The sequence below is a fragment of the Stigmatopora nigra genome, chromosome 4, assembly GCF_051989575.1.
Source record: "Stigmatopora nigra isolate UIUO_SnigA chromosome 4, RoL_Snig_1.1, whole genome shotgun sequence".
NCBI classification, from domain to species: Eukaryota; Metazoa; Chordata; class Actinopteri; order Syngnathiformes; family Syngnathidae; genus Stigmatopora; species Stigmatopora nigra.
The window spans coordinates 6,613,014-6,639,946 of NC_135511.1; the positions used below are offsets into that span (position 1 = coordinate 6,613,014).

At 38.6% G+C, this 26,933-nt stretch overlaps 2 protein-coding genes across 7 annotated transcripts in view; one reads left to right on the plus strand and one right to left on the minus strand.

Moving 5' to 3' along the window:
* Positions 1 to 11,889, plus strand: naaladl1 (N-acetylated alpha-linked acidic dipeptidase like 1). The gene is made up of 19 exons (XM_077714238.1): positions 1 to 200; positions 1,309 to 1,481; positions 1,548 to 1,669; positions 2,758 to 2,877; positions 3,202 to 3,394; positions 3,557 to 3,650; positions 3,895 to 3,999; positions 4,792 to 4,877; positions 4,961 to 5,080; positions 5,860 to 5,945; positions 6,014 to 6,077; positions 6,580 to 6,647; positions 7,370 to 7,461; positions 7,567 to 7,660; positions 8,305 to 8,386; positions 8,589 to 8,762; positions 9,439 to 9,526; positions 10,134 to 10,220; positions 10,297 to 11,889. The coding sequence occupies exons 1-19, from the start codon at positions 1 to 3 to the stop codon at positions 10,472 to 10,474; spliced, it is 2,226 nt and encodes a 741-aa protein (XP_077570364.1). The 3' UTR covers positions 10,475 to 11,889.
* The window catches only part of atosb (atos homolog b), a 22,736-nt gene continuing 7,487 nt past the window's right edge, over positions 11,685 to 26,933 (minus strand). Inside the window, exons 1-11 of one of the 6 annotated variants that reach the window (XM_077714241.1) lie at positions 25,479 to 25,641; positions 25,151 to 25,298; positions 19,699 to 19,876; positions 19,520 to 19,626; positions 17,116 to 18,428; positions 14,725 to 14,783; positions 14,208 to 14,307; positions 13,870 to 14,028; positions 13,646 to 13,714; positions 13,355 to 13,560; positions 11,685 to 12,439 (exon numbers count right to left, since the gene is read on the minus strand). In XM_077714241.1, coding sequence (XP_077570367.1) covers positions 12,286 to 12,439; positions 13,355 to 13,560; positions 13,646 to 13,714; positions 13,870 to 14,028; positions 14,208 to 14,307; positions 14,725 to 14,783; positions 17,116 to 18,264 — 1,896 coding nt within the window. In that variant the 5' untranslated portion in view covers positions 18,265 to 18,428; positions 19,520 to 19,626; positions 19,699 to 19,876; positions 25,151 to 25,298; positions 25,479 to 25,641 and the 3' untranslated portion in view covers positions 11,685 to 12,285. Of the gene's footprint in view, positions 12,440 to 13,354; positions 13,561 to 13,645; positions 13,715 to 13,869; positions 14,029 to 14,207; positions 14,308 to 14,724; positions 14,784 to 17,115; positions 18,429 to 19,519; positions 19,627 to 19,698; positions 19,877 to 25,150; positions 25,299 to 25,411; positions 25,642 to 26,933 lie in introns of those variants that run through there. The other 5 variants (XM_077714242.1, XM_077714240.1, XM_077714244.1 and 2 more) reach the window with 5 other exon arrangements.

The following is a 26,933-nucleotide window of genomic DNA, read 5'->3' on the forward strand; positions in this document are numbered from 1 at the left end:
ATGTTTAAAACGGTGTTGGTTGGACTTTTGTGTGGCGCAGCTGTGTTGACAGCAGGAATTCTTCTCGGACACTATGCCATTGAAAAAAGTATTGACTTTGAGTCAGACTGGTTGAAGGACGTGTCCAAGGATGTGGATGAGAAGCTACTCGACGAGTTGTTGTCCAAAGTGGACAACAAACGCATTGAGGAAAACCTAAGGTCAGTTTTTGATCCAATAATGGAGAAAATGAAAAAATGCTGTGAATACTTTTTGTTCTGAAAGGTTATAACACTCTAGAAACACAATATTGTCATCTCTCATGATGGTTGGGTGATTTATTCTCTACACTGTTCTGGATTCTTTAATCCTAACATTTTACTGCTATATCATACTCTGCCAAAAATCCCGAATTATAATGTCAAGGACCCATAATCGTTGTGAGGATAAGCAGAAAATGAAAGCAGGAAAAATGTCATGGCATGGGCCAAAAGATTTAATCATTTTAACCAGAGGCGACATACTCATTTTTGGCATTGGCTAAATCCAGAGTTAGATTTTCGTTTAGAGCACGTGTGTCAAAGTGGCAACTCGGGGGCCAAATTTGGCCCGCCGCATCATTTTGTGTGGCCCGGGAAAGTAAATCATGGTGCCGACTTTGTGTTTTGGGATCAAATTAAAATGAAGAGTATAGCTGTATATTAAATTTCCTGATTTTCCCCCTTTTTAAATCAATAATTGTCATTGTTTAATCATTTTTTTCTGCGTTTTCAGTTGAAAAATAATTTTGTAAAATCTATAAATATAGATATAAAAAAGCTCAGATAAATATTGTTTTAGATCTATAAAAAAATGAATATTTAGGGCTTTCAATCTAATTATTTTAATCCATTTATAAAAAATTTAAAAAAACTATGCCTCATTTAATTCCATTTTTGAATTGGCAAAACATACCTTAGTAGACGGCCTGGCGTCGCGAGTGGTTAGTACGAAGGTCTCACAGCTCTGGGGTCCTCGGTTCAAATCCAGGCTGGTCCACTTGCGTGGGTTTAATACGGGTATTCCAATTCCGATACATTCCAAAAATGCATGGTAGGCTGATTGGACACTCTAAATTGCCCGTAGATATGGGTGTGAGTGTACATGGTTGTCCGTCTCCTTATGCCCTGCGATCGCCTGGCCGCTGATTCAGGGTGTCCCCTGCCTCTGGCCCAAAGTCAGCTGGGATGGGCTCCAGCACCACCCGTGACCCTAAAATGAGGACAAAGCGGTTTGAAATATGAATGAATGAATGAAAACATGACAACATTCATAGATATGTATTTGCAGGGAGCTGACGAGATTCCCCCATATGGCCACGACAGTCGGAGACGAGAAAACGGTGCAGCTGATGCTCAAACGATGGCAGGATCCAGAAAGTGGTTTGGACAGGGCATGGAGGGAGGAATACATGGTCTACTTGTCATTTCCTGATCCTGACAGGCCTAACACGATCACTGTGGGTGAGTTGGCATTGAAACCAAGATATAGTGTCTTAAAATCACACTTGCTTTATCAATTTGTTTCAGTAAACACGTCCAATCATGTTCTGCATATGGCCAGAGAGAAGGAGAAAGCCTACACTACCGAACAGGAGGATCCTGCTGTGGTTCAACCTTATGCTGCTTACTCTCCTAGTGGGCATGTGCAGGTAAAAAAAAAAAAAATTAAAATAAACACTTTAAAGGCCCACTTTCACATTTTTTTACACACCAATTAAATGAATCTTGTATTCAAAGTACATGATAAAGACTCATAAATATCCATAACTATTGAAAATGTAACTAGGTTTGGACTCAGTCCAATCTATTGAATTCAGTAAACACGCACGCACACACAAATGTGATAGGTGGCCTTTAAGGACAGTTCTCCTAACTGTTGATGAGACGGAAAAGTTGTAAAGTCAAATCAAGAGTTTGAAGTCCATTCAAGCCTCAGTTCAATGTTTAGCTCAAGTAAAAGGTGGATGATTAAAAAATTTGCAAGAAAACAATATGACTGAAAGTAAACTTTAACAATGTAAACATTGTTTGGATCCTTAAGTCATTCAGACAGAAAGTCCAAAATATTTAATTTAAAATTCAAAATGTTAGAAAGAGATCTATTGCTTTTGAATCTGCTTTTATGTAATGCACTTCAAAAATTAGAGATTTCTTTTTAAACTTTTGATTTCAATTTTAAATAATGATAAAAAACCTTATTTCATGTTAATATTGTTTTTCAAATGTTTTAACGTAAATACAATAAATCAAGTCCATAAATACTAACATATTTCATGTTTATTATTCTTTCTTTAGTTTCAAAAATGTAAATAAAATGTATAAAGCAAAAGCTTTTTTAAATGTTTTTATTAATTTCAAGAATAAGCAGCACTTGATAGTTTTAATAGTATTTTTAATGTTCAGTCATTCATCAGATGCACTGCTCATCCTCATAAGCGTCACAGGGGTGCTGGAGTTTCAGATAACTATGAGAATGGGGTGGAGTACATTCTGAACTCATAAGATAATTTAATGATGAAAAAGTTGATTAGTCGCGATCATCCTACGAAATTAAGACAGCCATTTTCCCAATATTCATTTCCAATGACGGTGCCACAAATCCAATCCCTCAAAGTGGTTTTAATGAAAATAGATGGAACGTATCAGACCATCATGGGTAGTGAACAAGACCCTTGTTCCCACAACCCCAATTTAATGACTTTGTGTTTCTGAATGTATTATTTTTAAATGGTTTAAGGGCAAACTTGTGTACGCCAACTACGGGACAGTATATGACTACAGGCTGCTGAGCCAAAACCTGAACCTCACAGGCACAATCGCCATCACAAGATATGGCGGAGCAAAGAGAGGAGACAAAGTAAGTTTTACTTAAACTCTCGAAAGAACCTCAATTTTATAGAGTAATTCCAAAATTCAGTATTTTCTGCACTATATGGCACACTGTAGTATGAAACGCACTTTCAATAGATGGTTTGTTTTAAAAATATTTCTATTTATAAGGTGCACCTCATTATAAAATGCAGTAGACGTAGTAAATGTGGTGATTGGCGGGTTTAATTATGCATCTAGATGGAGCTGCATAAAAGGGAATGATGGAATTCCATACCATGATTAGCAATTTTTCATCCATATACAAGGCACATATGATTATAGGGCGCACTGTAACCTTTGTGTGATCTAGGCTATCAACGCAGCACCTTACGGTATCCTCGGTGTACTCGTCTACACGGACCCTTTTGACATTAACGATGGCTTGATGTCGGACCTTAACGAGACGTATCCGCATTCTTGGTACATGCCTCCTTCCGGCGTGGAGAGAGGCTCGTATGCTTCAAACTACGGAGACCTGCTCACTCCTTACTTGGCTGCCAAAGGTAATATAAGTGCTGATAAACAAGTCTATTGTTTTATTGTTCTTTTTACTACTGGCCTTGTAGTGTATAATGCCACATGACAGTGTGATTTTTACAACAAGCCCCTTTCAAGTGAAATAGATCATTGCAAAGTATGTTTACACAATTGTTCACAATTTGCAGAAGAAACTTACAGAATTCCAGAAAAGGACATCACTGGGATTCCTCCGATTCCAATTCAACCCATTGGCTTTGAGGATGCATATGCTTTAATTTGGTAAGTAGATTTTAAAATATATTTTAAATGTGAATTAAAATAAAACAGAGTCTGACACCCCTGCAATTGATCGATAAATAGTCAACACAATGAATATGCAGTAGTCAATATGGGTATGTGGTACAAAGTGACTAAAGTGGCTAGAATAATGTACCAACACAAATATGGTCAATAAACAAATTCAACTCATATCTTAAGGCACTGATGCATGTGATTTGAAACACATTTTCATTTGATATTTTAGTGAGCTGGATGGTGATGCAGCACCAAATTTTTGGCAAGGAGGATTCAACTGTACTTACAACTACGGTGGTCCAGGCTTTCGAGAGACTTCTCATTTCCACAACAGGTAATAGTCGACAACATGGCTGCCATTCATGGTAATAAATGCAGATTGGACGTATATCCCCATCACTGGTGCTGAAGTATGATCATTCACTGACAACACTTATTTGTCCTACATCACTGCATAAAAGACACATGTAATAAAAGCATGGACATAAGTTATGAATGCAAATCTACATTTTCATTACACTAATAGCAACACTTATCAATTAGAACCATTTTATACAGTAATCCCCCGAATATTGTAGACCAGATATGGCTGTGATAATAAAAAAATACGTAAAACAGCATTACTCCTATTAATACTACATACCATACTTATTCTGTTTTTCCATTTTCCAGTATATAATAGAAATACACAGTTTTAAGTTGACAATAACCTTGCATGAAATTGGGTTTTCTGAAGCATGTTTGAGGAATCTGTACAGTGTTCCCTCGCTTATCGCGGTTAATGGGGACCGGGACCACCCGCGATAAGTGCATTTGCGCGAAGTAGGGATTCCCCTTCAAAAATGCTTAATTTGAATTTAATTCTCCCCCCCCCCTCCCCAAATTTTTACCCCCCTGTATACAGTACATCATATAGAATACGGGTAGAGAGAGTGAAATTCATGTTATAACGAAAAAAAACTGTAAAATATGTTTTTTTCAATGTAATATTTGTATTTTTATTTATTTATTTTCCAAAAAAAATCCGCTAAGCTCTGAGTCTGCGATATCTGAACCGCGAAGTAGTGGGGGAACACTGTATTTTGTTGTGACTTAAAAAATATAAGGGAATCTTGCTGTGTATTAGTGACGTGAAAATGGACATATTCAACAAGGGCACAGTGAAGAACTCCTCTAATGTGATGGGCGTTATCAGGGGAAGCGTTGAGCCGGGTAAGGCCCCCTGGTCCATCCTGGTTTGTTTACAAATAATGCCCACGTACTGTTTCTGAATAATGTTCCATCTTGGTCTGCAGACAGATATGTGATCTATGGGAACCACAGGGACAGTTGGGTTCATGGTGCTATTGACCCGAGCAGTGGGACGTCTGTAATGCTGGAGCTAACTCGTGTGCTTGGCAAGACTGTCAAACAAGGTGGGCCGAGATGGGAATGATCATATTTCACTGGCACTGATGACGATAAACTTTCGAATCCGTTTAAACGAGGAAGCAATCGTCCAATCCTCCTGGGCTAAGTCCAAATGGATTAGACGTCTATCTCTGACAATGGCTGCCAAAGTTTTGCAGCTAATTGAAAATATCAGATAACTGCACTTTTCTGACTATAAAAAGCCTTTTTTTTCTTTCCAGTTTGAATCAATCTGCACCAACAAAATTCATTGATAATCCTTTTATATTCTTTTCATAAAAAAATACTAATATTCTTTTGAGTAGGTTTTCTCCATTTTATTTCACTTTTGTGTGTATTTTAAAAATTGCTTTAAATAAAATTGAAAAGTTGTAATTAATATAATGAAGATTAAAATGTAAATTGATATTATTTTTCTTCATTTATCAAAAATATAAATAGAACAGTGATTCTTTTTATTTTTAATACCAATATTCATGGGTTTCTTTAACAGTCAATATTCTTTTTTGTCTTTTTTATTATTATTTATTCTTCTTTTTAGTTTGTTCGACATTTTATTTCTTCACATTTTCAAAAATTCAATAGGGGGAAACAGTTAATATTTTATTTATTTTTAAATATTTAATGAAAAAAACACTTTTTAATCCTCTTGAGTTTTTTAACAGTGGGAATCCACAGTGAAAATCATTCCATTTTCTCTATTTTAATTATTTTAAAATGAATTCATAAAGTAATATTAACAAACAGTGTATAATCAAGTTTTTCTTCTTCACCTGGTTTGCAGGCAAATGGAGGCCACGCAGATCTATCATATTTGCAAGCTGGGGGGCTGAAGAGTTTGGCCTTATTGGCTCGACAGAATTCACTGAGGTCAACATTCCCCTTTCGAGCAAAACAAAGACTTGTACTGTATGTCTTCTTCTTTTTTTACTCCACAGCAATACTTCACCAAACTCAGTGAACGCACCGTGGCTTACATTAATGTAGATGTTGCAGTTCAAGGTAACGCAGTTGAGTCCGGACCGCCGACATTTGCAAACCTGCACTTGGTTAAAAAGAGGGCAACCTTTTCTCAGAATTATCCCCACACTGTGTTTCTGTTTCAAATACATTACATTTTCGAATAACTTTTTTTTGCATATTTATAGCAATATCACACCATTTTAAAATGTATTTCTAAATAATAAGTGATGTATCTAAACCCCTCCCAGTAGATGAGTGGTTACCACATTGGTCCCACAGTTCTGTTTATTATTTATAATTAGGGTTTAGAGTTAATACTTAAATTTCCGATTTAGATTTACAAATTAAATGTACTTATTTAGAAATAAATATTGAAGTTGCTAAATATTGTTTACCCAAAAAAGTGACTTGAACATTTCCCCCCATATTTTAAACATTAAATATGAGAAAATATTGCCTCTTTTTTTTAAACTGATCACATCTGTACAAATGGTTGAGTTGTCATCTGATTCCATTTGCGTTTTACTACAACTTCTCCCAGGCAACGCCAGTCTTCGGGCATTAGGGATGCCATCGCTAGAGAATGTCATCTTCACAGCTGCGAAACAGGTCAGAAGCTACTTGTGGATAAACTTGACCGACTATATGTAGAGTTGAATTCAAGTTACATTGGGTTCACACTTGTTGAACTATGGCTGCCATTGACAGGCGTCTAATTTATTTTCACTGAAACCAACTGCTCTTGATTACAAATTATCCAGTAGAGGGCAGGCATGTCACAGCCTTTAGCACATTCATGTTTTATTTAGACTTTGTCCATTTTTGTGTTTTTTTTCAATTGAAAAAGGTGAACCCTTTTTGTTTAATTCATCAAAAATTAATATAAAACAGTAGATTCTTCCTATATTTTTTTAAATTGAATATCTGTCAGGCAGTGACAAAAATACATAAATAATTTTTCTATTTTTTTTTCAACAAAATCAACTTTAGTGTCTTTGTCGGAACTATTATATTATTATATTAATTCGTAATTGTATTCATGAAAAATATATACAAAATTACTGTATGGAAAAATACAAATATAGTTTAAACCTGGGGTACAAAAATGTACAACATCACATTTTAGTGTCATATAAGCCAGGCTATACAAACGTAATATTGAAGCTTAAAAGATCTACAATGTGATGTGCCCATTTTTAACCAACAAGTCTTTACAAAGTTGACATTTTTTTAAAACCCATAAAGTTACTTAGTATATATTTTTTAACTAACATAACACAAACATTCTAAAAAATGTGGTTTTATCTGATCCAAGTTTATCTGTTGGTCAGGTTAAGGCTCCTGGTTCAGATTCTATGTCTGTGTATGACCAGTGGATACGCTATTCTAACAGAACAAGCCCAGTGCACGGAACCATTCCAAGGTATTGCACCACTTGACAGAAATGTTTCATCATTTCCCTTTAAAATTTTGATGTTCTTAGCCCTTACTAACTTCTAATATATTGCATTCATTGTACCTGCAACAGAATTGGATATCTCACTGGAGCAGGTAGTGATTATGCACCATTTGTTCATTACTTGGGAATCACTTCCTTGGATCTTATGTACATTTATGACAAGGTAAGGAAAATGTACATTGAATTGAAAAATATTTTTAGGAACATCCAATAGTGCAGTGGTGTCAAAACATTTTTATTTAGGGACCAAGTTAGTGATGGTTTCCTTTTAATGGAAACATTTATAGGGAAATGATCATTATTATTATTTTTTATTTCGTTTTAGCAAAAAAAAAAAAAAGGGAACAATAGGAAAAAGTCTAATTTGCTATTTTGAATCTGTCCCTATTTTTCATCAACTCATCTTTCGTTCTGCTTATCTGCCACTTTCTTTGTATATAGATTTTTGAAGTCATATTTTTGTAGTGCTTTTTCTTACATTGAGGACGACAGAAATTGTAATTGAAGTTAATTTTAGCGAGAAACATGAAGTCCAAGCATAGAACTTTCGGGGTCCATAACAAAAGACACAATGGGCCAAATCTTACCCCCAGAATGCAAGTTGGACACCAACGCACTACAGGGGAATGATGATTTCATTTTAAATCAATGCAATTTTCCTAATATGATTCTCAAACATAAATAAATAATATGGACAAAATGAAATAAGTTCTAAATGTCAAATGTAACAATTAGTGAAAACATTATTTTACTATTCATTATTTCCTATTCTTGTTGATTATTTAATGGAATTCATTTTTCCCTTAGTCTAAAACAAATGTCAGGATTTACCCTGCGTACCACACGGCCTATGACACATTCGACTATTGCTCCACGTTCATTGACCCTGGTAAGTGACTTAATTTATGTACATATGTATTTTCCTTTGTTTACAAACACATTGATGTGATTGGTACATTCCAATGAGCTACATTTACTGTAGAGGGATCCTAAAAGTGTGATATAAGAACCAAGGGTGATTGTTATGTAACCATTGTGTTGAAAATGCTAAGAATTGAATTGCAGAGTCATTTTTGTTCATTTGTTGACAGGCTTCTACACTCACCAGGCCGTGGCCAAAACCGCCGGAAGCGTCCTAGTGCGACTGGCAGACAGTCTGCTGCTACCAATCAACTGCAGCGATTATGCCGAAAGCCTTGAGGCTTACCTGAGCGAGGCTGTGAAACACTATGAAGACACACTCCTTAAAATGAATATTTCCATGGGTAAGGATCTGTTTCTTTACATGCCAATCAGTTATGATGAACCCATTGGTGCCTGAAAATACAGAAGTAGATGAAGAAAACATTCATTCATTTTCCGAGCAGCTTATCCTCACAAGGGTCACAGGGGTGTTAGAGCCTATCCCAGCTAACTATGGGCATCAAGTGGAAGACACCACGAATCGCTGGCCACCCAATTGCAGGGCACAAGGAGACGGAAACACACGCCTAGGGGGAACTTAGAGTGTTCAAACAGCCTACCTTGCATGTTTTTGGGAAGTGGGAGGAAACCGGATTACCTGGAGAAAACCCACACAAGCCCGGGGAGAACATGCAAACTAGACACAGTGAGTATCTACCATAGATCAAACCAGCCAACAGGATAACCACTCGACCAATGGGTCACTTTTTCATGGGTGTTATCGCCCAGGCTGACAAGCCAACTCTCCCATTTCAAATGGTTTGGCCGTCTATGCGATTCATTTCATAGCAGGAGAATGATTGGACATCTAGCATTGTCATGGCACCGAAAGAGTTATTACATGTACATGTAAAATCAGGCATCAAGGGGTTTACCATTAAGCAGTCGAAAATGTACAATGAATTGTACAGTATATACTGTACTATTCAACATGGAATTTTCGAAATTCTCATCTATAACCATTGTATCTCGTTCCAGAGCCAATAAAACGAGCAGTGGCCATCTTTCGAAATGCAGCGACTCGCTTGGAGCACGTCATTCAAAGCTCAGACCTGGCCAATGAAACGTAACACACCTTCCCCGTACACCAGATATCAATTCAAAACTAGTAATCAATGGTCATTACATTTTAAAATATTGTTTAAAACAAAAGGAAAAGGAAAAATTGTAGGAGTGCTGGAGCCTAGCCCAGCTAACTCTGGGCCAGAGGCGGGTGACACCCTATCGCAGGGCAACCATTCACGCTCACACATACTCAGGGGCAATTTAGAGTGTTCAAACAGCCCACCTTGCATATTTTTGGAATGTGGGAGGAAACCGGAGTACCCGAAAAAAGCCCACACAAGCCCCCAAAACTCCAAAAAGGTGGACCGACTTAGACTTGAACCCAAGTCCCCAGAGCTGTCAGGCCGACACACTAACCACTCGCGACACTGGGCTAAAGATCGGTACTTAAATCCTATTTACAGTAGAAGTTTTATCAGGAGTTTGTTTTTGGTTACAAAGTACATTTAAAATCAAAATATAAGACCTTTTAATAGTACAGAACATTGAATAGGGGATAATTTACACGAGCCGATTAGTCGACTGATTACAAAGTAATCAATAATTGATCAGATTAGTCAATTTGAGAAACTCAATATAAGCCCTTGACTCTGTCTCACCTGGTTTAGGCCACTGAAGGTGCGGAAAATCAATGATCAGCTCATGCTGATAGATCGTGCTTTTTTGTGGCCTCCAGCATTCCCAAGTAAATATAGGTGAGTGCCATTGATTTTACCACAACACGTGAGTGTCTTTTCCTCATTTTTTGTCACATCCTCATGTGTAATGCAGGCATGTGATCTGGGCACCGATTGAAATCAACTTGGCAACCTTTCCCAGTTTGAGCAAAGCCTACTTCCAAGCGAAATCGTCGAGAGAAGCGAGCGCGTGGGCCCCAGTGCATCACCTCTTGTCGGTCATGAGTCAAGCCATCGAGGGCGCCGCCCATATGATGCTCGATGTAATCTAGATGAGGTTCAAGATGTTGCCAACAGATTTGGCCAAGTGATGCCACTTCCTGTTGATAGGGTAATTATGTCTGTCAGCAAATGAATGAAATATTTAGCGAAACTATTTTCACCTAAAAATTCCATCAATTCCTTTCCATTTAGTTTAAGGGAAAGCAGCAAACCATCTTACTGTTAATGCTTTGTTAGTTTAGAATGGAAAATACAAGAAAATTGTCAACTTTTAAATAATATATTATGTTATATTTTTAACGCAAAAGCATTTTTTAAATAGAAAAAAAGAATCTGAAAAAAATGAAAAAAACTGTTATATTTTGAAGAGTTTTTTTTAAAAGGTAAATTATATTAAATTTTTATTTTAGCAGAAAATACTTTAATTTCACTAGCCGGATCTGATTGTACAGTAGTACACTCACCTGTCTTGGGTACGGGCAAGCATGGGATCCCTCTGTGTGCTCCCTATGACTGACTGGTGACCAGTCTGGTGTTGTCCGGTTACTGCCTGTGCAGAGGTTCGCTAGGATAGATTCCAGCACCCCCCATATGCTACCTGAGGATAAGCAGTATGGAACATAAATACATAGATGAACAGCTGCACCTGGCCTAGGGGTTCGAGTTTGGTACCAGTGCCTTTCTCATAAGCATTCCTGCAGAAAGAATCTTGTTTAGTAAATAACAGATTTTAGTTTTTCTATCCCAGCTAACTACAGGCATCAGGTTTGAGATACCCTGATTTAAGGCCAACCATTCACAGGGCATAAGGAGAAAGACAACCATTTGCCCTCACACTCATACCTAGGGGCAATTTAAAATGTTCAACTATCCTAGCAAGCACAATTTTGTGATGTGGGAAGAAACCGTAGTACCCGGAGAAAACCCACACAAGCCAGGGGAGGACATGTAAACTCCCCTTTGGAAAGTCTGGACCTGGGATCGAACCCTTGATCTCAGAAATTTGGGTTCCACATGACCACTCATCCACCAGGCCGCCCTAACTATCAAAATCGTGCAGGAAAAATAACTCGTGGAACAGTTGACCTCTTCATGGTAGAAACTGATGTAGAAAAAAAGGCTGAGATTGCAACAGAGCATGTATAACTAAATATAATACGAAGCCCATCCATTTGTTTTCGCCAGTCACTAGTTTTATTAATATATACATATAAGCCCCCCCGGCCTTCCCCCTCGGTAATTAAATATCCCACTTTCCACCCCTCCCATAACCTCCCTCAAGTCCCATCCCCTCTCAGAGAAAGGAAGGTTGTCTGGCTAAAAGAGCACACACTACTTTTTGTGCAGCATATTGCTTCTTAAGACATTTGCAAAAAAAAAAAAAAAACAATCCATAAATTAAAAAATACTACACTTCTTTCATTTTTTTCGTTCTGGGAAAAAAAACTAAAAAAATAAATCTTTAAAAAAAAAAAAGCACACTGTCCCTCAATCTGCCTACAAAACAGGGAGTTGAGTCATACGATTGAAATACTCACTGTGTTCTCATCAGTGTTTTTCAATAAAACCACTCTGTAGTGAGGGATTGGAGAACTTTTTGCGTTAGGCAGAGTGAAGGGCAGCGTGGTACAAACATCACTCGAGGAAAACTTAGGTGTTGAAGTCACAAGGCATGCAAGTTAAACGTGAGTCACCACCAGATGTGTGAAGTCTGTATTCAGTCAGGTGTGTGTGTGTGTGTGCATGTGTGCATTTCTTTGTATAGACTTTTCACCCATCTTGTATCAAGAGCGAGTCCTGTAGGCAATGGGCTTCCCTCCTGAAATCTGTCAGTCCGAATCTGGAAGCATGGGGGAGAGGGTCACACACGGGGGGAGTATTTTGGGTTACTTGGCACCTCGGTGAAAGACTTGAGTTCGTAAGGGATCCCCGTGTCAACTTCCACGGGCTTGCGGGAGAATAGCAGCCGGATATCGTTGTGCAAGTAGATCTTCCCAGATTTGGAGCTGTGGAATCTGAATGAGACAAAAATAGGTGACTTTAATTGCACCTTCAGCTTCAGGGAAACCCAATGTTTCATGCTATTGGTTACAGCAGCCAAAGAATTGAAAAGATGTGGTCATAAACTGTGGTACCAGTAGCACCGGTTTGTGGTAGAGCTATACTGCTGGTGTGTCAAACTCTTCATTGGTTGTTGAATTGTTTAGCGTCAGTGTTAAACTAACAATGAGCTGATTTGTCTTTTTTCAGCGTTTTCATTGCAAATACTGCTTCATGTATAAGACGCACTAAATTTTATGGATAAAAAGAGAAAGAATCAATTTGTTATTTCTTCAGTTTGAATAAAAAATATATATATTTTATTCATTTTTGTTGGATATTTTAGGAAATCAGTAAAATAATGCAAATGGTGTTTTTCAAGCCTTTTAATAACAAATATGTTTAATATTTTAATAGAAAATAAATTAGTAAATAAAAAAATTAAAATCATATATCCTTTTTTATCTTTTACTTGCATTGACCTATTTTAATTGAAAAGAGGGAAAACATATATATCTTATATATTCTTCCAAAAAAGAGGAAATATATTCTCCTTTCATTTCTGAAATGTTTAAAAATATTTTAGTTTTATACATTTGAAGAAGGATTTTTTTTTGTTTTAAGATTTGTCATCTTGCTCTTTTAAATTTATATTTTGTCAAATCATATGAGATCTATGCACATATGCCTTTTTGGGGCCACACAAAATCAGAGTTTGACTGAATTACATTTTCAATTGTTGCTACTTTAATCCACTATGTTGCAATTATTAATTTAAACATAAAAAGATTAAAAATAAACAAATCAACAAAAAAAACATTTGGGTTTACTACACTTCTATATAGTATTGTTGTGACTTACATTTGCGAAAATACAGTATATTCTGGTACCTGAGATGTATCAAGTAGCAGAGAGTCTTCCTGCCATCAAGCGGCACGCTTCCTGTCGATGTTTGTTTCTTGGCCTCCGCCTCTTCTTCTACGGGCATCAGGAAGATACGATGGCGAAGGAAGGTCATGTGATTAGTAGGCATGTCGTCGAAGTTGTAGGTCACCAGGAACATTTTTACCACAGTTTTGTTGGGATTAAATAAGGTCTGCCAAGGAGAGGAGATATACAATTGACATTTTAATCAAGTGGGAGGGCTGGCGGCCAATGAACCAATCACGGAGTTAACTTACCACTTGAATGGTCCCTGCTTTGGGAATGCTGTATCCTTTTTTTCCAAGATGCTCCAGGGAGATCAAACCCTAAGACACATACAAAGAACACTATTTTTAAACATGCTCCCAGTTTTCCCTCTTTGTATATTGCAAAAAATCTCATGCTACCCCAGCAGTGGAAAATATTTCTTTTTTTTTAACTCTACATGAAATATAAAGACAAGATGCGTCGTTTCACTGACCAGGAAGGGCGAGGGGGCGCTTTGCTCTGAGATGTCGTAGTACGTAACCTGCACGGGTAAGGTGACGTGCTGTGGGCAATACGACCCGCTCGCGCCGATCTCCGCCGTGAAGCCTTCGATGCGGCCCGATGGAGAAAAGCGTCCCTTTAGCATGGATTCCTTGGACAAACAAGAAACAAAACAAAATCTCAGTCAGGTAAAAAAGTTCAATTATAGGTGAGATTCAGCCAATGATGACTTTTGGGAGATTTTCACTCTCACTTTTGAAATAGTAAAGACAAAGTGACAATAAAGGGTGAAAATGTGTGAATATTTTTTTTCTTTTATTTAATTTTTACCTCAAAGTTTCCTAAAAGTGATCTGCTGATGGAAGAGGAAGGCCAGCTTGAACGCAGCAGGGTTCTGCTGTCTGCATGTCTGCCGCTGCGCAGCTGCCGGCTGACCGAAAAGATAACAAAAATGGATGACATAAGTCCACAAGTATTTAGTCATGTTGAACATGACAAATAATACAGTAATACCACGCGGCTTCACGGATGGACTATAGCAAAATTCACCAAGGCTTGGATCCGCCAAATATATGAAACATTTAACATGTGGGAACAATAATACAAACATAAAATGCGGGAAAAAAAGGCAAGTCACAGTTGGAGAGTATTTCCCTGGCCACTTGGGGGAATTTTCTACCTCCAGGAGTTAAATGTGAGCTCAGAGAGAGGTTTTAAAAGTCCAAATAATATTACACCATTAAACACTACGTCGCTGCTAGGAATCATGGTGGTACTGTAAGAGTTAAGGATACAATACAGGCACCAAGAACTGTTAAGGTTGAATTTGTACATTGTTGACACTCACCTTTTGACACGTGGACCACTTTTCAGTCGTCTCCCTGACCTCGTACAATCTGTGGCACACTAAAAACAAAAAACATGAAGTCATTACTGTGTAAAATGTTTTTTTCATTCATTTTGAATACAGAACCAAGATGGAAAGTCATTTTCAGTCCCCAACATACCATGAACTGTCAAAATCATTCATTCAATCATTCATTTTCTGAACCGCTTTATCCTCACTAAGGTCGCAGGGGGTGCTGGAGCCTATCCCAGGGGCCAGAGGTGGGGCACACCATGTATTGGTGGCTAGACAATCACAGGGAACAAGCAGATGGACAACCATTCATACTCACACCCATACCTATGAGTAATTTTAGAGTGTCCAATAGGCCTACCATAAGAATATCAAATTTAAAAAGTAATGAAAGTTAAATTAGAGAATATACACCAAAGATTCAGCCCACCACAACATTGTTTACGGTACGTGAAAGTCAATCATGTGTGTCAACATTCCCACTAAAATAACCCTTCTATCATCTTTAAGGAAAGATTAAAGAAGATGAATTTTAAAAAATGGTGGGTTTGACACCACTGGTATGTCATCTGATTATAAAATCAATACTACTTTACACCATTTCATCAAGAGATTGAACTAAAACGTATATGTTCTGTAATTTTCAAGTAAATATTGCATGTGCCAGCACTGGTCAAAAGACAATACTAGTCTTCCCAATTCATTTGGACTAGGAAGGTCAACAGGTGGTCCCAGCAGTCTCTCTTCACTTCACTTATTGAGCTGTGAACTCTGCTATTCTAGTCACATCACACCACCAACCACAACCTACATTCAAAGCTCTTTCTGGGCTTCCTTGTGTTTGCATATTGACTTCCAGAACTGTTGTATGAGAGGATACACGCGCATGTGCCATTGTGTGTATTTCGGAGCGTGTTATGAGCCCAGTCAAACTGGAACAATGGATGCCTGACATGTGAATGACATTCATTCTGGAGACGTTTGTGCTGTTCCAAACGTATGCTGTAATCTTCCACTTTTTAAAATTATTTTTTTACCTATAAACTATCAGGGCTGGGACAAATTGAGGTTCGAATAAACCATGATTATTTCAATTATTCCCTCTTAAACAAATCACATTTTATTTCATGTTATCTTACTGGGGTATTTGGAATTTTAGCTGAAAATGTGAAAGTAAAGTTGACTAAGAGTATTTAAAAAGCAAAAGCAAATATCAATTTGAAAAAATATTCATGAAATATAGAATCAGCTGCTTTTAATGATTACTATATCTGCTGTTTTTCCTATTCAGAAATGAATTAGAAATTAATAAAACAAAATGAACAAGGAAAAGCATGTTTCATTAATATATATTTTAATAAATATAATTTAAATAAGTAAAGGCTTAATGATTTTTTACAAAAGAAAGAAGAAATATTTACTATTGAGAGGCAAAAATGATGTTTCCATTGTTTTTGGAATTTATGAATTATCACAATAGCTGTCGATTAATTGGATAAAGGATAATTTGATTACTTGTAGCAGCCCTGCCATCTATTTCAATTTCAAATCTAAGGAAAATGTGGAATTGAATCATTTTGAGTGCATTAGGCTTACGAAACTAGAACTGGAAAATCATGCTGCTTTCTTATGATAAGTGTTGTTCAAGTACACCGAGGAGCCTCAAACTCGATCACTAATAAATGAGTCATGTAATGGCTGTCATTTACCGTGAAAGAGAAGAGTGGGTCTAAAAATGGGATGGTTTTGGGGAAAAATATTTCTTTTGTCCTCAATGAACCTTGTAATACAGGAATAAAGAAAGAAGTTAACTGACCCGTAATCATATGATAACAAATGATTCAGTATATGATGGCAACATCATTTTTATGTCTTTTATGAATATGTATCTTAGTCAATGGAAGCCAATGATTTGAATTGCACCACTATATTGGTATCGTGTGGGATAACATGACAATGTATGTATATGTATTTGAAGGTTACGTTTGAGAACAGTGGATTCTCTTTCCGGGGATGGTTAGTGCTTGCTATAAATCGACCATTTAAGGTTAGTGTGGCACAATATGAGTTCTGAAATGATCAGAAGTTGGGGTTTGTTGTTACAATTGTGGATAACAGACACCCAACCATGTGGCTATTTTCGTCCTTCTGCTATGAACTTATATTAACTTATTCCAAGCAGACGTCCACTAAATTAGAACTAGAATGGCTGACAACGCTCCCAATTCCAAAAGGATTTGATGTCTATTGGCGTCGGTGGTAGCCTGTTCATAAATAAATTGCTAATTTAAGACATGTTGATGAGAAGATAGTCGTGAAAGAATTGAAATTGTGACAACCATGCATGTTGTCCCTTTCTGTGTATGAGTGTATGCTCACCTTAGAAGGAAGAAGGTGGTTCCAGTAAGGAGCAGCTTTAGCGTCAGTGCTACGACAAGATCCCAAGCCAGGAGCCAGCAAGGAAAGCCGGCTCCTCTTGGAGGTGGAAGGTCCCTCATCTTCCGAGCACGACTCGGTTGTTTCACTCGGGGACAGCAACCTCTTCTTGGCCGGCCAGTGGCCCGCCGATAACAACCGGTGGCCATTACTGCTTGGTGTCTTCTCCCATGAAGCCAGCCCGTTGGAAGAGGCGGCGGTCTGGGTGGCGCTCCGCTCAGGTGGGGACGATTCCAAACCGGCGTCCCATTCCGTGGCCTCTCCGGGTTCCTGGAGTTCCGAGCGGTGTGGCGGCGAGAAAGGGCCAGGGGGGCTGGTGGGACTCGGGGGCTCGTACGTGGGCATGTCATACAAATGAGGGCTGGGTTGGCCCCCGGCTGTGCAATTACTCTCATTTCCAGGGCTTCCTATGGAATAGATGGGTGTGCGCCCCCCGCTCGGTGGCTCAGGTTTGGCGGAGTTTCCCAGAGAATAGCTCTGCTCACAGAGGTGCCCGTGAGGGTCACACATCGGGGGGGATTTTGGCAAAAGGGGAGAGAACACATCAGGGATGGGCCTGTCATGATTGTGCTGAGTTGGACGACGGGAGGGGTTGTGGCTGGGGGAGAGTGGGGGAGATCTGGGTAAAACCCCTCCCTCTGAGTCCCTGTGCTCCATTTGTGTGCAAGAATAGAGAGACCCACAACCGCCAGAGCTCTTTACTAAACCCATTAACACTGCTGGCATTGGTGCTGACCCACACAGCACTCCACCCTCAATTAAGTCAATGTCAGAGCAGTCCGCCACATGAGAGCGCTTGTGAGTCAACTGAGGTTCCTCGAGTCCCCGTTTCACACCCAAGCGAACAGGCCTCGTTTGGGTGTCACTGTGGGACTCCGTGGAGGTGCAAAATCCACCCAACTGAGAAAATATGGAAAGCTGGTAGACCTTTTGATGACGTAAATCCCCTTGGTCAAAGTGCCTGGCTGCTCCCGCTCTGACCCCCGAATCGGGGCCCTGTGCGGGGGCCGTGGGAGGAGGCAAGTCTCCCTCTTGGGCCGGAAGCTCCAGTGGAGCTTTTTTGTGAGATAACTCCACATGAATGTGCCGCATGCTTCCTTTGTTTTGAAGATGACAGTTGTGACGAACGCTTCTGCAACAAGGTCCTCAGCACCAGGACAAGACAGAAAAGGACGTTCCACGGAAATGGGAAGTCCTATATTTGCTGCTTTGGGACTGTCATCCAGTGGGAATCAGCAACATGAGGCGCACAGCCCCTGTTTGGAACAAAGGTTTTGTATTACTGTTTACTATCATCTGCCATTGAAAATGATATAAAATGTGAGGGAAAAAATACATGATATACTAATACAAACAATGACACTTGTTTTTTTGGATTATTACCAAGGGTTCCAATCAAAACACCTTAGTTACTTTGACATCACATGCTAGAACTGCCATGAGTTATCAACAAACCAACAACTGCTTTGATTGTCAATAAGTCATTCAAAGACCATGTTGACCTAACACAACTTGTTTGAGCCTCTAATACAGCGTTTGTGAACGTTTTTGACGGGGAGAGCCATAAACAATTAATATTTTTTTACATGTTATTTCTTGAGAGTCAAACTGGGAATTTAAAATATATAGGTGGTAAGTATAGATAGGTACATAAATAGATGAAAATGTTTGCGTTTTTGTCATTCCACCTAATTCTACAGAACAAAAAGTCTGAATTTTTTTGCCAACATTGTTATACTATTGTATTTATGCAGTCTATTGAAATAAAGAATTATGATTAAAGTGCCGCTGGAGGTAGTGTTAGCGCTGAGGTGACCTCATTGGTGGGTTTGGGACTCAGCTCTCTCACCAGCATTGTCCATATATGAGCCCACAAGTTAGCAGAGACCCTTATGCACCCACCAAAAGAGCCACCTATGGGTCCCGAGCCATAGGTTACCTACTCCTACCTAATCTAAAACTTAAGTATTCTTCTTTTTAATTATTTATAATTTTTCCAAAATAAATCAAAGAAGAAGAAAAACATCCAAAACATCCTTATTGAGACAGTTAGGGCCAGATTAAAACAAGAGTAAATAAGACATAATGTCGATTAATTAACTACTATAATAATAATTTTTGGCAGCTCTAATATGGAACATTGTCATGCACAAGTTACAAATATGTTGTATTGTTATCTCAATTGCTTTGCCGTTTTTCACTTGCCACATTTTGAGACAAAAGATGAATAGTCCTTAAACATTAACTCAAAATGTGACAATTTAAAACATCTAGGAATTGTAAGGTCATTAATTTAATTACCAAATGATGTTCTAAATTTGAAAAAAATTCTACCTATCAAACTCACCTCTGTGCCTGTCCAATTACTTGACCCACGCAGACACAAAGCATCTGGAAGTTGTGTCTGGTAAAAAGTGTCTAAAGATGCAACATATCTACCACCCAAGCATCTGCCTAGAAAAGAGATTTAGAAAGAGAAAAGAGTTTAGAAATCTGTCAACAAATAGAATTGTTTATCCTACCTACCAAAGTGTTATGTCAGTGTTTCAGCTGCCTCCTGGCAGAAGGTCCTCCTAAACCAGCGGTGACTCTAGTAGGACTCCATCTATGATTGGCCGATAGCCACACACGGCCGCCTTCGTCACCTGGCCGTGGGTTGGAGAGTGATGCTGACATCATGTCAGAGTCATAACACCCACAAACCCTGATGAGAGGAAAAAAACAACAACAACAAAAACATTACAAAGACTTTAAAGGGATGTCATTTTAAACCTTTATAGCACATTCATCTAACCGACGGGCGTTGATAGCGCTAGGCAATCTATTTTAACGGGGAGTGCCTGGCAGCGATTACTCATGATCTTTCTATGCCGACTTTCCAGTTCATAAGGATCAGACAATGGTATTTATTTATTTATAATTGAGACCTGGCAATCCACATATGTGAACATGCCATTTTGAGTGTTATCAAATGTTAATTTTGTAGCCTACATAAACCAAACTATGTCCACCTCTATGGAAGCTGGTGTTTTGCATGTTCAGGCTATTTTTAAATGGCCAAATTTTAAATGACCATAAATAACATGATTACATGATTATGTAAAGCAAACAAAGTAGAGGAGATACAGATTTTTCTGTTTTTTTGATCATACGCAGGTATTTTGCAGATACCAAGAAATGCACCATTTGCAAACTTTTTATAAGGCTCTTTTAGTACGTTTGATTTTTTTATGAGAAGTACAGTAGACCAAAAAAGTGAAAATGTTTGTCCAGTTGTTTGCTTTACAACAGTAGTAGTTTTGAAACATATGTGGATAGTGGATTGGATCGCTTCTTGTCACCAAATCTGATAGTCTAATTTTCCCAAAATAGCCATTTGAACATCGGATTGAGACAACAGTAACTAAATAGCATCAAAACAACACAAACTCCACATTAAGTTGGGAATTTTTAAACGGTGATGATGAAAAGGAGCACATTATATAAGAAAACTGACATGTCTTGCTTAACAGGATCGAATTGGGATGCTGCCTAGTGAGGCCTGCCTGACCCACTTGGAACAGAACTTGGGAATGTACTGGGGGGGGGGGGGGTATTTGTCACTGTGAAATGTTGCTGTGGCAACAAGTAGCCCAAGGATAACAGTTTCTTTGTACTTCACCACAAAGAGGAAGGAGAAAAGCATAGGGAGCAGCAGAGGTGTGTTCTAGGGGGACGTCTCTGGTGGAAATGGTGGGATTGGGACTGGTGGTGGGGGCTAAAGAAAATGCCCCAAGAAAATATTTGCAAACAAACCTGGTTAGTAGTCATCCTTTAACATTTCCCAAATTAGTGTATGCCAGTTGTGGATTCAAGATTTAATAGAGACCACGTGCCAGAATAGAAGCATGTGGATAATCATCATGAGATCAAACCCACTCTATTAAAGATGTTTTTCTTTATTAACAATATAATCCAATTTGGGAGCATGTAAATACTTATTCCAAAATGTTGGCAAAAACTTTTACAGCGCATGTCTGGATTATTTTCATCTGTTATTCTGTGAACTAACAGAAGCAGAGCGAGAGATAAATATGTGGTCTCAAGACTGAACCGATTGCTGGAGAAAAATTGGGTAACTGCAAAATAATATCGGTCCTCATCATATGGAGTTGTTGCATGTTCTCCCCTGGGCTTGTGTGGGTTTTCTCTGGGTGGGAGAAGCTCAAGCACCGCCTATGGCGACTTCTTTTTCTACTAGTTTTGGTATAGTTGGGGAGTCTGAATTTGATCTAACTAAAAGTGTGCATGAACACACAAACTCTAATCTGATCAATATTCTTGGTGTGCATGAAAAAGTGCATCGAAACATTCTAATCTGAATTCTGATCAGACTAAATTTTTCCATGTAAACATATCTGATTCAAACACAGGTGCGTGTGATAAGGTGTCATAAATATGTAATGAGGGAGGGAGGCATTTTAGTATTAATTAGATTAGCATTAGTTAAAATGGCAGCAATATTGATAAAATAGCTACCAAAGCTTGTGGTGGGCTCTTCTTAGAAATATTGGATTTAATTTTGTTTTTGGCCACTATTATTTATCAGAAAAATAAATTTCAGTTTTCCCCCCAATTTATTAATTCACTTCCTGCCATTGACTACAATCGACACTCAATTTATTTCAACTGGTAGGAAATTCTCACATTTTCGTGCAATTGCCAGAGCTAGACATCCAATCCATTTTTATGGCAGGCAATGAGTTAAACGTGATTCTTTCGACTGTGACGCACAAGATAAAGGTGTTGTCTTTCTAAGGAAGGACTGCTCCACCTCACCTTCCAACAAAATGTCACATTTACAGAAGTGAGCAACAATCCTGCTTATGCTTCATAAATTTACATTTTCATACTGTGACTAATTCAACTTGACAACTTGGTTTCATAATCTATAGAAGAACGATAAAACCGAAAAAAATGAGGACTTCAAAGTCCAATGTTTTGCCTAAAGACACCATGCCGTCAATGGATATCTATATTCCTCAAAGGGATTAATTGCTTGGCAACCATTAGCAATATAGTAGCAGGTACCACAAAAGAAAACGAATCACCTAGAGACAATGTACGGGGAGAACATTTTGTCACCTGTAATTACACTGCTGACATATGGCGGTATTAAAGCAGGCAATATTTCCTTTGGGAAATTGTGGGAGAACACAAGTACAGAAAAAATATATATACTCACATTTGATGCTTCATTTGAACAGCATGTTGCTTACACAAAAACGGTGGAGTGGTTCATTATGATTTAATGGCACTTGAGCACCAAGTACCGAATAATTGTTTCATGCAATCCAGTTGACAAATGAAAAGATGAAACCTATCCCTTGTGAAGGCAGGTGGGGTCCCCCAAGGCAAAGGCCCCAAAGGGTGGGACAGAAGGCAGGGGGATGGTAAAAAGGACAAGAGCTAACCAAGAGTCGGCCATGAGTATTTATAGTCGTTGTCAGAGCTCATTGGAGCCCCCAAAAGCCCGCTGCCAGGTCCCACTTGATTTCTGACCCTGTTTTGAATTGAAGGAAGACAAAACGGATTTGGAGGCACGCATAAAATTGCACGAACTTCCGTATAGAACTTGACTTTCTTTTTTTTTTTTTAAAATGAAACAGTCATTCTTCCATTAAAAAGTGTAGTAAAACAAATTAAATAATAGGTCGATACTTTAACCTTGAATCTAGTAAAAAAGACTCAATTTTTAAATAAATAAAAATTTAAACTTGATACCATTTTTGATAGTACATAAGAAACCCAATATTAAATCTTTTTTAATGAAAACTTTTGATGCCATTGACAACAAGATGCCCAATTAAGTACCTCTTAAAATCGAAATTCCAAATAGGTTTATCACTAGTAGATGTCCAATCAAGTTGAACTGGGAGGCTGGCATCAACTGGATATTGTTCATTAGCTTAAATAAATTGGAAACCAAGAGCTGTCAATGGCATTAACAAAAAAGTTAAGAAAATAATTATAGAAAAAGCAGTGCAAAATAAAAAAGAGGAAAAAAAGCAAAAGAAAAATTTCAATTCAAAACTGATAATTTTACAATTACAGTACTCCGCCATAACTGCCACCTCATTTTTAATCCAGATATTAGAAGCTTTGGATTTCAGTTTTATATATCAAATCCAGATGGGATTTTTTTCAAAAAGTATGTAAGATAAAGCCATGCTGACAGAACTGTTCAGATGCTCTGTCTTGATTGTGACAACCATACATAAGCATGGGGAAAAAATGTCCAAATAGGCCTTCCGAAAAGAGAAACATGTCTTTAGAAACTATGCTAAGCCTCGGTAAGATTAATGGAGGAAAGGACTAGGGCAAAGTTCAAAGTCAGTACCAATCGTCGGAAATAAAATAGATTAAATGTGTTAATGCATCATGTCATCTAAATGTGACATGTAGCAAACAGAAAAATAAATAAATATGTAAAATACACACACACACACACACACACACAAAGAGTTTTAATCCCATTTTGCTGTTGGCGAGAATACAACATTAGTGTTACCGAATGAGAAAAAGGAACGGATGGGCTCATGGTTAATATATGAGTGTTATGTAGGAAATTGGAACAACGCTGCTGATACAAGCATTCTTTCATTCATTTATTTTCTGAACCGCTCATCGTCACGGGGGGTGCTGGAGCCTACCTCAGCTAACTATGGGCACCAGGTCGGTGACACCCTGAATCAATGGCCAACCAATTGCGAGGCTGACACTCATACTTAGGGTAAATTTTGAGTGCTCAACCAGTCTACGGTGTATGGTTTGGAATGCGGGTGTAAACCAGAGTACCCGGAGAAAACCCACACAAACCCAGGGAGAATATGCAAACTCCACACAGAAGGACAATTGGTCATGTTTATGTTGGTCGGAGTTTTTTTTTTTTATATATATTTATATGTATATCATTGATATCTGATGGCCACATACACGGGGATCATATTTTGGGTCAAAAGGTCACAATAATAACCTTTGCTTGGTCATGACCCACAATGTGATCTACACTTGTGTGGATGTGGTGTCTCAAATATAGTATTTAAAATTGGGAAGACTGTTAGTAAATGCTCATGAACGAATGTTCAGTCTTCCTTGTAAAAATGGGTTCCTAACCCTAACCCGTCCATGGGAGCCAACAAATTAAATGAGTGGCTAATAAATGGTTACACTCCAGAGGTTTAAACAAATTTTTTTTTGCAGAAATGACTCGTTTTTGGTGTCTAGTGTATTCCAGTTTGCTCGGTTAAAGGCTTACAAATGTGTAAAACAGCAGGTGTTCCCGAGATTTATCAGTGTCCTCGACATTTACAAGCATTCTCTGTCCTGCTAGAATGACATGTCACTTTTCTGATGTCCTCCATGTAACATTTCACCGAGTAGAGGTGCGATTGCATCAGTATGCAAGTCAGCAGCCGGCCTCCCAAATTCCACTTGATTGTCTCATCAGCTTTAAGCCAGACCCCACCCGAGTTCAGCTTAGCCTTTAAACTTGTCAAACACACGTGCATACTTTCGACATAAAACAAGCAGAGACTGAGCTCCTCTGGCTTATCCATCAACCTGGTGATTAGATTTCAGGAGCCACGTACAGAATCTGATGTCAGCTCGTAGACAAGAGGATGGAATGACAGCTGACTGTGGGCGTGCATATGTGTTTGTGTGTGGAAAGAAATAAAGTGAAGTTGAAACTTGTGAACCTCCAAGTGCCATGGCTATTCACACAATAGCTCCAGCCATTTAGAGTAAGCTGGCTGAGTGAATGCATAGTTGCTGAGAAGGCTTTTTGACACAGGGTCCCACTCTGGATCACCCTCCCTGTTTGTCTTTCTGTCATGTGGCCATTTTGGGAAGAGTCAACCGACCCGGCCTTAAAAACATCACAGCAATTAAGATCTAGTTTTATAATGGTGACAGCAGAAGAACTTGTGACACTCACCCTCAACTCATTCAAGCTTGTGTCCGCTTCCTCTGTTTAGTCGGATGAAGGCGTCTGGGTCGCGTACAGGGTCGGACCGCCTTGTCCTTCTTTGCTACTTCCTCCAGAAGAGTTGAGACTTGCTTGTTTTGAGTCTCGGCTTTCCTCCCTGAGTCACACACACGCATGCAGAACTCAGAAAGTCATCAACAACTCTCAGCCCCCCCACCCGCTCTAGTCTCTGTAGCGCCCCCTTCCCTTTCCTCCTTTTCCATTTCTCACATTCGCGCCTCTCCACGCCATCTCAAGCACAAAAGCCCCCTCACATGCTTGGTCCTCTGGTCCTCACCCCCTCATCTCGTCCTCTCATAGTGCCTTCAGCACCTCCTTTAAAATCGTCTCTCAGGATCGCACCCTCCCTCGCACTCTTACTGTTTTCTTCCTTCCTCTCAGCTGTTAATACAGCAGGCCTGCTTTGCTCACTCAGCAGAGTACATATACAGAGTATGGAAGCGGAGGGGGGAGTGCTATGCTATCAGCCGATTGGACAGATAAAAGGGGGGCCAACTGTAGTAGTCGTCATCCTGATAGGCCCGTGTAGGGACTGAAAAAGCTGGGTGGCGGAGTAGGCATATGCAACGCTCCACCCACCTGCTACTGCTTGCCTTTAGTTGAAGTAGAAAAGGAGCATTCTTAAAGTGAGCATGTGTTTGGAACTGCAAATGACATATTCAAGCACACTGGTGTCTTGGTCTCCATGCATGGCTGAGGTGGTGTACATAAGTACTTCAGTTCTATCCCTTTTGAAAAATACCACAGACCATGTTGACAAAATGATCTCTATTCATGTATTCACATACATTAGCCCAGTTTAAATGGACTGGACTTTTATTAGTGATAAATTAATTTAAAGTGATAGTTTTGCAGAGCCGCAAACATGCAATGTTGGACGTCTGCCATTGTCAATGCCACTGAAAGATAATTACATTTAAAATAAAATTTGCTTACTACCACAACATTCTCCTGTTATACCATATTTATTCGAATATAATGCACACCCATAATTTGTGATAAAAATATATTAAATATTAAAGATAGATTATTCAGTTTTTGTCAGCTCACACCAAGAATTGGACCGGTACTAGTAACTGGCATATGCTGAACACATGTCGCCATGACAAAACATTTATTCACAACATATGGTACAGAAACCTGGTAAAACAAAGTACTACTATTATGGACACAATTCTCCAATGGCATTTACATTTTTAAATCCTTAAAGTCTAATTCATCATCATAATATTTAAACATTTTCAGTCTGATTTATTATCATCAGACTCCATAATTCCATTCTTCTTAAGCTATTTTAAGGATAGCGTTCTCTAGGGCAGTTTTTCATGTATAATGCACACAAACTTTTGCAGGTTATACTCAAATAAATACAGTATGTAAAAGATTTCTCCTCTAGGCGAATCCTGATGATTTTGCAAATGTATCAGTCCTTTAAAGTTTAAATAAACAAAAACCCAAGATGTAAATATTTATGTATTCTCTCCTTCCCTTCACTGTTATCTTGTACACATACATGTGGTGGTGCACCATGTGAGGTGTCCGTCACCTCCGGCCTGCCCCATGAAAGGCTTATCTCTAACAAGTAGTGCAGATAGAGAATGTGGAAAAATTTATCAGCTGAGCACCAGCATGTTGGGAACGTGTGCATTGTACCATCTGTGTGCTAATAAGGGGCATAGTGATGACGAAGCAAGAACTATTTTCAACAGCGGTAGGTGGAGATTAAGAAACA

What these genes read in the sequence shown, in the direction of transcription:
- naaladl1 (XM_077714238.1), top strand. Translation starts at nt 1, where the DNA reads ATGTTTAAAACGGTGTTGGTTGGACTTTTGTGTGGCGCAGCTGTGTTG. An exon ending in CGCATTGAGGAAAACCTAAG is followed by an intron (nt 201 to 1,308) that starts GTCAGTTTTTGA and finishes ATGTATTTGCAG; the next exon opens with GGAGCTGACGAGATTCCCCC. An exon ending in CTCCACGTTCATTGACCCTG is followed by an intron (nt 8,387 to 8,588) that starts GTAAGTGACTTA and finishes ATTTGTTGACAG; the next exon opens with GCTTCTACACTCACCAGGCC.